The sequence below is a fragment of the Alligator mississippiensis genome, chromosome 2 (genome assembly GCF_030867095.1).
Source record: "Alligator mississippiensis isolate rAllMis1 chromosome 2, rAllMis1, whole genome shotgun sequence".
Classification (NCBI taxonomy): Eukaryota; Metazoa; Chordata; order Crocodylia; family Alligatoridae; genus Alligator; species Alligator mississippiensis.
The window spans coordinates 32,709,116-32,721,616 of NC_081825.1; the positions used below are offsets into that span (position 1 = coordinate 32,709,116).

The 12,501-nt window shown below is 42.4% G+C and overlaps 1 protein-coding gene across 7 annotated transcripts in view; it reads left to right on the forward strand.

The window, feature by feature from the left end:
* Nucleotides 1–12,501, forward strand: part of C1QTNF7 (C1q and TNF related 7) — a 107,291-nt gene that overhangs the window by 83,625 nt on the left and 11,165 nt on the right. For 5 of the 7 annotated variants that reach the window (XM_019479799.2, XM_019479806.2, XM_006265975.4 and 2 more), the window contains 2 exons: nt 7,078–7,268; nt 10,434–10,679. In XM_019479799.2, the coding sequence (XP_019335344.1) occupies nt 10,442–10,679 (238 nt within the window). In that variant the 5' untranslated portion in view covers nt 7,078–7,268; nt 10,434–10,441. The remainder of the gene's footprint in view (nt 1–7,077; nt 7,269–10,433; nt 10,680–12,501) is intronic. The other 2 variants (XM_019479820.2, XM_019479827.2) reach the window with 1 other exon arrangement.

Consider the following 12,501-nt stretch of genomic DNA (forward strand, 5'->3'; position numbering starts at 1 on the left):
CTGATCATGCGCGTGGCTCTTCTCTGGACTCTCTCAAGCTTCTCCACATCCTTTTTGAATTGTGGAGCCCAAAACTGGATGCAGTACTCCAGCTGTGGCCTCACCAAGGCTGAGTACAAGGGGAGAATGACGTCCTGGGATTTGCTTGAGAAGCATCTATGGATGCAAGCCAGTGTTTTGGTCGCTTTACTAGCCACAGCATCGTATTGATTTTAAGCCCTATATTGTCAGTGTATCCATAGCTGTTAACTGTGTTATTGTGGAGCTATTGGAATCCCCACCAAAATCTTCAAGCAGGGGAGAGAGGAGTTCACATAGCAGCTCCATGCCCCCTTCTTAAGGATCTGGACTGATGAGGAAATCCCAGATGACCTCAGGGATGATATTATAATCATGACAATCTTCAAGAAAGGAGACAAGTCTGACTGGAAATTACAGAGGAATCTCCTTGTTGTCCACCACAGGAAAGATCTTTGCGAGAACCCTCCTGAACTGTCTCCTTCCATTTGCTGAAGAGCTCTTCCTGGAATCTCAGTGTAGGTTTAGGGCATCAAGAGGCACATCTAACATGATCTTCACTGCTCACCAGTTGCAGGAAAAATGTCAGGAACAACCTAAATCCCTCTACATTGGCGACGTGTAGGGGGTGCACGCCGGTGCACATGCACCCCCTGAGATTGGCCGTTGCCGACACTGCCGGCAGTGCCTTCAGGCAGTTGCCGCTCGCTACCCCATCCCTTGCTGCTCACACCACCAGCAGCATTTGAGGGCAGTTGCCAACCTCTGCTGACCACTGCTGATGCTGCCAGTGGCATCTGTGGGTGGTCACCAATCGCTTGTTGGCGCTCACCCCCATCCCACCCCCACCGCCAACATCGCTGCAACCGCCTCCAGGAGCTGCCCGCTCAGCCCATCCCTGCTGCTGATACTGTTGCGGCTGCCTGCGGAAGCTCCCCGCTCGCCACCACCACACCCCCGCCGCCACCACCGCACCCCCCCAGGCTCAGCAGGCACATGACATTCATGCCCCTCTATATGGCCTTCTTTGACATCAAGAAAGCCTTTGACTCTGTCAATTGAGAAACACTGTGGAGGATCCTTCTGAAGTATGGATGCCCACAAAAATTCATCACCATTCTTTGCCTGCTCCATGACAGTATGCAAGTGGTGATTCTCCATAACACATCTATCATAGGTCCCTTTGAAGTTAAGATGGAAATTAAGCAAGGCTGCATCATTGCTCCAGCACTCTTCTCAATATTCCCTGATGCTATATCTGACCACCAACAAGCTTCCAGCTGGAGTGGAGCTAAACTACCAAATGGATGGTAAACTGTTTAATCTCAGTCGACTCTGAGCCAAAACGAAGACCATCCCAACCTCAGTCATTGAGCTCTAGTACTCTGATGCTGTAATGTGTGCTTATTAAGAACAGATCTTCAGGCAGTTGTTGACGTCTTTACTGAGACATATAAGAAAATGGGACTGATGCTCAACATTCAGAAAACTAAGGTCCTCCATCAACAAGCTCTTAATGAGCAGACCCCTACTCCTATAATTCAGATTCACAGTGAGACTCTGGAGAATGTTGAGTATTTCCCGTATCTGGGAAGCCATCTCTCACAGAAGGCTGACATCGACAAAGAAATCCAGCATTGCCTCAAATGTGCAAGTGCAGCCTTTGGATGCCTGAGGAAATGAGTGTTCAAAGATGACAACATCAGATCCAAAACCAAGCTCATGGATTATCAAACAGTCATGATCCCCACCTTACTTATAGAGCTGAGACATAGACAGAGTACAGGAGACACCAAGTCACTGGAGAAGTATCACCAACACTGCCTGCAGAAGGTCCTTTGAATCCAGTGGTTAGACAGACGCACTAACATAAGCATCATCTTGCAAGCAAACACCACGAGCATTGAGGCAACTATCATCCAACATCAACTTTGCTGGACTGGCCACATCATTCTGATGGCCAACTCAAGACCCCCAAAGCAAGTTTTATTCTCCCAGTTCAGTCAAGGAATATACTCCAGGGGAGAGCAGAGAAAGTGCTTCAAGGATGTCCTCAAGACCAACTTGAAAAACTGCAACATCTACATCAACTCATGGGAGACTATAGCCCAGGACTGCCCCAAATGGAGAAATTGTCTGCTGCAAAGATCTCAGTGCTTTGAAACCTTACAATGACAACAGAAGATGGAAAAATGGGAGCGGCAGAACCAGTGTGTTGCAGACTGAACCAAGAATCCAGAGCCACCTGCCCCTCACAGAAATATGTACCTGAGCTGCAACAGAGTCTCTTGATCCCAAATAGGCCCTGACATCCATCTTCAGACCCACAGATAAAACAATTATGGAAGACAATCATACTCACAGATTCGTAGAAGTTTAGGGCTGGAAGAGACCTTGTGAGATCATCAGGTCCAGCTCCCCTGCTCTGGGCAGAAAAGACTGCTGGGGTCAAATAACCGCAGCAAGGTGTACGTCCAGTCTCCTTTTGAAGATCTCCAGGGTAGGTGCCTGCACACCCCCCCCCCCCCCTGTCTATTCCAGGGTCTGGTCACAAACTGTGAAGAAATTTTTCCTTATATAGAGTCTGAAACCTTCTTCTAGGAGTTTGTGACTGTTGCTCCTGGTTTTCCCTTGGGGTGCTTTGGTGAATAGTTGTTCACTTAGCCCCTGATGCTCTCCCCTGACATATTTGTAAGCTGTCACCAAATCCCCATGAAGTCTTGTCTTTTCTAGGCTGAACGGTCCCATATCTATCAGCCTTTCCTCATATGGCTCGCTCTTCAGGCCTCTAACTTACAAATGGCTCTTCTCTGGACTCTCTCAGACCAGACTTCTTCACATTCTTCTCGACTTCGAGGGATTGCCAGTAATGATGTGCTGAAACATTCAGCTAATGTCCCTATCCATTGCCTGCAGTGGTAGATTACCTTGGGGGTTATGTATCATTCTGGGGAAAACTAAAGTTCAATCTTAAAAAGTTTCAGATCATCCCTCCCCTTCCTATGCAAATAGAAAGTAAAGAAATTGAAAATCTTCTGTAAGCTACTGACCCATATTATCTGTCCCTCTGTGTGTACCAAAAATAAAGCACATGAGTCTTTGACACTGGCCAGATACAGAACTTATATATCTTGATCAAGCCTCCGGTGTCTGCTCCAACATATTCTGTAATGCAGGTCTGAGTTGCCCATGCATAACTCCTGTGGCATATTGAAAATTTATGGACAGTGTAAAATACATGGAAACAGTCCATAATCAAGACCTGTATTTGAATCAGTATAAAAATAAATAACTTGAAGAATACTGCACTGATTGGACTGTTTATTTAATTAACAGTCAAAGTTTCTGAGGCATCTCAGAAACTTCAATAGCATTGTCAAATTGAGGCTTGTTCAACTTCATAAGCAAAACTTCAGATTACATCAGGCCATGGATGGTAATACTTATCATCTGTTTTTCTGCACACAGAAGAAACAAGAGAAGGCTGTGAAGTCTTTTTCTTCCTCAAGCATGAATGTGTATTTTGGAAGTGAATGTGAAACAGGCCAGGAAAAGCAAAAATAGCAATACAGCCAGGATAACCTGTGACTAATATGTCCTGGTTTTTAACACTAGGGACTATGAGGAAATCTCTTATGGAAATTGTTGTTTTAAAACAGTCGTAAATAAGTGCATTTTAGCATTGATCTCAGCAACTGGAAAAGGGAGGAAGACATTATCTGCCATACTGACTGACACTAGGGGAATTTGCTATAAATCCATTAGGCCTTGATCCTAAAAAGCTGGAATAAGATATGCCAAGTAAATTGACAGTGCAGTATATAGTGCGATTTCTAAGGGCTTGATGTAAAGTTAATTGACGCTAATGGAAACACTCTAACGTTTCAGCCCCTAAATGAAAATCTACTGCATTGCTAGGGTAGTGGAGTAGGAGTATGATCCAAAGAGTATCTTTTAAGGCCAGCTCTATAATTTTAATAGCTTGTAACACAATTTGAGGGCCAGGACAGTTTTTTTTTATATGTTTATAATATTGCAAGAATCAGATGATCTCCTGGCCTTGTACACAAATCCAACGATGATGATGCTACTGGGATATTAATGGTGATGGAAAACATGAATCTGCCCCTTTTGGTTGCAAAAGCTGTGCCAAAAACCATTGTGCTTCAGATCTGATGAAAATGTGCCTAATATATTTCAGAGCACTGTGTGCTGGAGTGGATGCTTGTTCTTGCCTCTAGCTCCACATAGTGAAACTGGCTTTAGAACCTTAACATAACAAGCACAGCATATATTGAAATGCTTCTTGTTGAATTTAGAAGATTATCATCGTGTAAGATTGATGTTATAATTGTGATTATCCAGAAATTATGTGAGAGGCAAGGATTTCTTAGGGTGATATATTTTATTGGACTAATTGTACATACAGTTAATGTGTACAGTTGGTCCAATAAAAGATATCACCCTAAGAAATCCTTGCCTCTCACAAGAATATTATCTGTAATTGTGGATATGTATCTCCCAATATTATTAACACTGAGAGCTTCTTCCAAAATATGAGGGAACAGTCAACCCCTGATGGGTTTTTTTTCCTTGATGGAAGAGAAATTACTTAGGTCAGATAAAAAACATCATTTCCTAATTTAATTGACTGACAAATAAACACACCTTTGAATAGAGATACTAGATGTCAGAAACTAAGTGGAACTCAGTTTCTTGCTGATTTAATAATTACTTTCATAACCCAAATAACCCAGCCATAAGGAATTCCTTCCATAATTATAAGCCTTGATCACTTAAACTATGGCCTACTCCTGTGCTCTTAATATGCACTTCTTAAAGTATAGCCAGGTCTCCTTTTCCTGTCAGAATTGCTTCCCAGAGGATCCTGCCCACCAGTTCCCTGAGTTTATTAAAGTCTGTTTTTTTGGGCTAGGGTCCAGTCAAAAAACCTGAGCCTGAATTGATTCAATCGTTTCAGGTTAGTCTAACCTGGCTAGGCTGAGTCACTTTGTAACTATACAGACATCCAAGAAATGCAGGCACATGCCTGCAGTGGCTCAGCCTAAAAGCTGAGGGGCACTAGAGCAGTCCTCCCTTCCCTTCCATAGGGCTGAGCTGAGGGGGACATGGCCAAGCCCTGGAAGGATTAGGGAGGGGTTCCTCCCCCTCCTTGAATGATTACAAAGCATTTATCAGCTCTGTTATCAGTATTTATCACCGCATCAGAAAACAAACAGCTTATCTCATTAGTTCAAACTCTTTTTAAACAAAGAAGGAATAGAGGGACATTAACAGCTGAGCTTTGATTAGCTCCAGAAAGTCATAAGGTGACACTTCTGTCTGCCAGAGCACGGACCGTAGCCAGCATGTGGTCTGCTAGCTAATGCTGAGGTGTCTGTGTAAGGCAGAGAGGATGGGGGATCCCTGCTTAGCATGGAGTGGGGAGGGGAGGAGAGGGGGAAAGCAGGGGGAAACCAGGCAGACGTTGCTGTGCCTGCAAGTCTCTGCCAGAGCTGCAGCCAGGGAACAGAGGGCAGGGGCCAGCTCTGGTGTGGAGCAAGGAGCCCCGCACAGCCCAGAGAGCATGCCAAGATGCTGGAGGAGTCTGATTTATCTTAAACTAGTAAGGGGTCTGGGACAGACATTGCATAAACCAGTTTGAGCAAAATCAGTTAAGTCTGATACTACATTCAACCAGGTTTATCTCAAACTGGTCTCAGCCATTCTCAAACTGGTTTGTGTGCACTGAACATCTGTTCTGTTACAGGTTTCTGATCACTTAAACCAGTTTATGTGTAATGTCTGTCCCTAGCCTTGAAGTCCAGTGTCTTTATTCTGTTTCTCTAAGCCTTTCCTTAGGATCTTGAACTCAATCATTTCATGGTCACTGTCACCCAAGTTATATTTTGCTTTCATATTCTCAACCAGATCCATCCCTGTTTGTGAGCACCAGAACAAGGACACTTTCCCTCCTAGTTAATCTCTCCAAAAAGTTATCCCCAACACACTCTGAGAATTTGCTGGACTGCCTGTGCACTACTGTTTCCCTCCAAGCAGATGTCTCAATAAGTAAAGTCCCCCATGTCTTTACAGGTCCTGCAATTTGGTGCTTTCCATCAGTTGTTTAAAGAAAGCTTTCTCCATTTCTTCCTCCTGGTTTTGTGATCCATAGCAGATGACCACTGTAACATTCTCCCTGCTGGTCTCCCCTCTGACCTTTACCAAAAGTCTTTAAACAGAGCTATTTCCCAACTCATATTGCATCTCAGAACATATGTGCATCTCCTTTTTATATAGGGCAATTCCTCCTTTATTCCCCTGACTGTCCTTCCTGAACTTAGGAAGTAATACCTATCCACAATAGTACCCCAGTCATGTGAACTATCCCACCATGTCTCTGTAATCCCAATTACTTCAACATTTCTAGGACCTCTAGTACTTCCTGTTTATTTCCGATGTTTCTTGCATTAGTATATAAACATTTCAGGTATCTAACTGATTGTCCTATTGTCTCCCTGGTGCTCCCACTCCTAGGACTACCACTATTGCCTCTCTCTACTAAGTATATATCTGGGTCCCCTGGCTCTTTACTTAACTTTGGTGTTTTGTCTCCACCTCCTTGGAAACCTAATTAAAAGCCCTCCTCACTAGATTAGCAAACCAGTACACAAAGGCACACTGTGTCAACACTACATTTTATCATATATTTGGGGGAAAAAAGATCCTTATTATAATTTGTGTTTGGTGACCCAGTAAAATCCTTTCCTCTCTGTGGAACTGAAAAGTCCATGTTTGTAAACTGTAAGCTGTGGGTGACTCCAATGTCTTTGATGTTCATACCAATCAATAGGTGATCAGTTTGTATGACAATAGGACACTCAGGATATCTATGGAGACAGGTATGTAAAATATAGATTTCTACCAGGAAAACAGCCTGATTCTATGTACAGCTTGCCAGAGTATGTTTTATTGCCACAAGGTCATAAATAGCATTTAAACGGTATTTTGCAAGTAGATTTCTTTGTTTCCCTCATTACATTTTCTTTTTTTCCCCAGAAACAGGTGGAATCTGACTTTGTTAGAGCCAGTAAATTGGCACTGAAGGATGGATAGTTTCAACAACAAAAACACACAAACACTCTAATGATCTGGAGAATCAAAAAGAGAAACACAACTCAATTTGCAGAATCACAGTTCACCCATGAGTGAGAGGTGTGACACTAATTTAGGACAACATTATACCTAAGGTACTGCAAGTTGTTGGCAGCAAGTGCCTGTTAAAATGTTTCTTCTGTTGGCACACAGTAAATTATAAAATCAAAAAATAAAAGGGGAAAACATCTTCCTAAACTTGAATACAGACAATCAGTACAATATAATATTCCTTAAAAAGCAAGTAAATCAATTTGAACTATAATCAAAGCCAGATAGGAAAAAAAGAATATAAGCAGTCTTTTCAAGCTTTGGGCTTAACCCTGATTCTACCTAAGTGGTCTCACTGATATAGTTAACTGTGCTGTTATTATAGTAAAAGGTCTTTTTTTTAAATTGCAGTTATGGGTATCTTACAGATATTATTTCTGTAGACTTAATGAGAGAACATTTCATTCTAGTGCTAACATACAGGTTACAGACAATAATCCAAATATAGCCAATGGTGTGCTCTTGTTGGGGAAAAAAAAAACTAATGGCATAATGGGCTGTATTAACAGGAATATCAACTTGCAAATGAAAGGAAGTGATTCTTTCACTCTATTCAGCACTGGTGAGGCCTCAACTGGAGTCTTGTATCCAGTTTTGGATCCCATACTTCAAGAAGGATGTGGACAGATTGGAAAGAGTCCAGCACAAAGCAACAAAAATAATTAGGGGCCTAGGAAGCAAGACTTATGAGAAAAGGCTGAAAGAACTAGTTATTTAGTATGGAGAAGAGAAAACAAGGGATGGGATTTTCTCTGTGGCCATAGGGAATAGGACTAAAAACAACAACCTCAAGCTTCAGCAAAAAAAAAATTAGGTTGGCGATTAACATAATAACATAGGAAGTAGGGGTGTGCGAAGCTTCAGTCGCCATTTCAATTTGGATAAGATTTGGCCCAATTCACAGGCTCTAAATCAATTCAGAAAAGATTCTGAAAAAGATTCGGAGATTTGGAAGGCAGTCTTTCAGAGAACAGACACTGAGAAGAGTGGGGAGAGCAGGGGAGGAAAGACTGACACCTGTAGCTGGCCATTGACTGTGATTTTTCCCTGAGCCCCCTTCCAATCACAGTGCTCTGGGGCAGGGACATAGAAACAGCATATAAGCCTCTGTCTGCAGCCTTTCTGTCCCTTTTGTGAGCTGTTTCTCCCTGAGCAAAAGAGGAGTGGGCGGCTGGCCCAAGAAACAAGTGGGCAGGTGGAGATCTAACCGGCAGGCCCCCTATTACAGGCTATCATTTCAGCTATTTTCATCCAAATCTGCCTTAACACACACAAGTAACATGAGTTTTGCTTTCAACAGTTTGAAAAGCAGAGGGTGGGATGAATCTGATGGCCCCTAGTCCTGGGGTCTCCACTTTCTCTCTCTGTCTGTCTCTGGCTCCAAGCTGCTCCAAGGCTTCTGCTCCTTTGAGACTAGAATCCAGAACCTTGGGCATTGCAGCCGCTGTGCCCAACACCTTAAACCACTGCAGCAGGTCCTTCAGTGCCAACTCCAGTTTGGGTTCCTGTCCTTAGACTATCATGCCTGTTACTCCAGCCTTCACCTTAGGAAGGATATCAGGCAGAATTCTGGGGCACCCTGTTATGCGGCCTTCACATTTCCCCTTACAGCCACTCCTGTCCCACCAGGCAACCCTCAGCAGCCAATCGCCGCTGACCAGGGGACAGGAAGGTGGAGGGTCCCCCAGTGGCCAATCACTGAACCCAGATCTGCCAGCAGTGAAACTTCTGATTTCATTGACAGCACTTCTCTTGGTGCAGGGGGGCACACCGGTGCTTCTCTTGCTGCAGGGGAGGCACGCCAGCACTTCTCCTGGCACCCCCACTTTTGGGGGCCAATCTCAGGTGGGCACATGCCCCCCTCCGTGCCTACCCTATGCGTCGCCAATGCCCATATCCATCAGCCTTTCCTCATATGGCTTGCTCTTCAGGCCTCTAATCATACAATTGGCTCTTCTCTCAACTATCTCAAGTTTCTCCACATCCTTCTTGAAGTGAGGCACCCAGAACTGGGTGCAGTACTCCATCTGTGGCCTCACCAATGCTGAGTAGACTGGGAGAATAACTTCCTTAGTTTTGCTTGAGATGCATCAGTTGATGCATGCCAGCATATGGTTTGCTCTGCTAAACATAGCATCACACTGGTAGCTCATTCATTTTATGGTCAGTTATGACCCCCCAAGTCCCTTTCGGATGTCATGCTAAATAGAGTAGAACCACCGAGCCTATAAGTTTGTTGTGGATTTTTCCTCCGCAGATGGAGCACTTTACACTTTTCAGATGGCCTTGTGAGGTCCTTTCCAGCCCTACTTTCCTATGATCCTTTAAGATTCAAAGGTTTTCTTTGAAGTCCTGAAAACCTGAAAATGAAATTAAAGCTTTGACCTTTTCTACAATACAAACATTTGCCAATATAGCTATTGTCACAAACCTTTTTTTTTATGTTTCTACTTCCTGTATGGCAACCTAAGACAATTGCCAAGAAAGAAGCTCCATCTACTATCTCCCTCTCTGCACATGCATCTACCAAAAAATGTGTGGTCACTTTTTGGAGAGGGCCCAAAGATTCACTCTAGATCTGTGTCTCAACTATGCTTCTGTGAGCTGTGTTGGATATACACATCACTGCCGTGACAGCAAACAAAAGACATGTTTTTTCTGAGTTACAATATATATGGAGCAGCAGTATGTGGATGGAGCTTGTTTTTGACAGCCATCTCTGGATCACTGTAGAAAAGGTATAATAATATCTCTAGTAAAGACACTGTTTACACCAGCAAAACACTTATTTGGACAGTAGCATAAACACAGGATCCCATAACAAAATAAACTATACACAGAAAAGGACCATGTTATAATTGTCATTATAACTGTCATTATAACTGCATATTGTCATTATAATTGCATCTACAGTCAGAGGGGTACCAGTATAAAAACACTGCAAAGAAATCACTCCACTAAGCAACATCGCTCTACTGGCAAAAGTTTCTAGTGAAGATCAGACATTAAATTCTTCAGAAACTTATAGACCACTGCAGAAACCCCAGTTCAATGTGCCACTTTATATTGGAAAACCCATTTCATGTTTTAGAAGTGCAGCCCCTCCCCCACCACAAGCGCACACACCTATTATCTAAATCAAAATAATTTAAGGGCTTGAATGAAAAGGAATGTATTGATGGTCTCTACGTATGTATTTTTTTTTCCAGAACCAAAGATGTTTGTGTTGCTTTATTTCACAAGTTTTGCCATCTACACAAGTGGACAACCTCTTCACAACCAGTTCAAAGGCGAAAATTCCTACACCAGATACATATGTAGCATACCTGGCTTACCAGGCCCTGCAGGTCCCCCCGGAGCTAATGGATTACCAGGGCCTCATGGACGTATTGGTCTTCCAGGAAGAGATGGTAGAGATGGCAGGAAGGGAGAAAAGGGTGAAAAAGGGAATGCAGGTATTGACTATTCTTGTAACCTAATGAAATAAAGCAATAGCATGGGACCTTCTCATTGTATTTTCTTTTGTTATGTACAGTAGTACCTCACTGAGTATAAAATACTAACAAAAATATAATGGAAAACCAAAACATGTGTCAGCAATAGTCAAATAATTACCATATTTTTTCATGTACTGCACAGACCTTTTCCCCAAACACCATCCCTCCCATACTGGGGTGCACATCTGAAGTGGGAAAGCTGATTTTCTGCCCAGAATAGGAATATGGAGATGCTATAAAATGGCTCCTGCTTTTTTCCTTCTTTCCTGCTAGTGACCACATGGAGGAAGGGGCAAAGTCTAGTCTTCAGCAGCAGCCACTGTTTTAACTCTTTCACAGCTGAATTGAAGCAGGGACAGAGCCTAATCTTTATCTGACTCACATCTTTTTCAATAACTCTGGGAAAATTGTTTTTCTTTATTCTGCCTTCCTAAAAACAAAGTGCATGTCTTACATGGAGCGGGGGGTGTGGTATGTAAGAAATGATAGTATTTTTCATTTGTGCTATTACCCAGTGGATAAAAAAATAATGCACATATATTTGATAAAAAATATCTTAAAATTAAGGAACAATCAGTGTGTAATGGCACTTGTGCAAAATATGCACACATGTTAAATAGCAATAATCTTTCAACACAATGATGTCTGGATTTCAGTCATCTGTGGAATGACTGTATGGGCACATCTACATGTCACCATGCGGCGACATTGCTATGGCACCGTGCTTTAGTACTTTTAAAGTAAAGCACGACACAGTACAGGTGGCTACTGTGCCGGGTGCACAGTGCATGGTTAGATTTCACCGTTACATCGCCATAGCGGTGCACTATACCAGGGAGTGTGCAGCTACAGCTATGTAGCTGGTAATCAGGTGTAGACACATGTGATCACTACATTGTTGTAGCATGCTGTACGGCGATGTAGCGCATCACTATGTCACCATAGGGCAATGTGTAGATGTACCCTATATATAAAATACTTTGGCATGAAGAGTTCTGTGTGAATGTAAAATAGTGTAATGATGTATGGAACTAAAAAGTACAAAAGATCAGGAGTAAAAGACAATGGCCATAGAACTGTAAAGGATTTTTTGCCTCACTGGGTTGAATGCCATTTATTTCAGCTAACCTGAACATTTTCATAAGCTCATTGTGATCCACATCATCATCATCATCACAAACCTCATTATTATTATTACTATTTTAAAGTTTTGTAACTATGAGTGACCTAAGGGTAAAAAAACAGTGAAGGGAACTTGTAATTATTCCCAAACTAACATTACAAACATAAAAAATTCAGGATTAAGGCTAAACTTTAAAGAAATCTAAATACATTAAAATACTATTCAGTTATTATTTGTGCATTATTCTGTTGGTTATTCTGAATTACCTTATATTAATTTTAAAGCCACATTGTAATAATTTTTCCTCATGTTATCTCAGCAGCGCGCAGTTTGGGGTTCTATGTGTCTGACCTGACTATTTCCAAATCTTGGCATGTGTCAGGGCAGTTCGGGAGTCATTCACCTGTATACAGTTATTTGTGTGATTATATATTTGCAACAATGAACACGTTAGACAATACATAACAGAAGCCAAGAGTGGTCAGAAATAGGACAGTAGATCAAGTGTGTAAAAATAATGTTTTGCAGTCACGAGACTGAAACTGTGTACATTTTTGTCCCTCCTTATAGAAACATCCTTTTCTGAAACTTTCCTATCTTGTTTGTGCCTGAAATATCCCTAATCAGCCAAAGGACATATCAACATTTATAGGATAA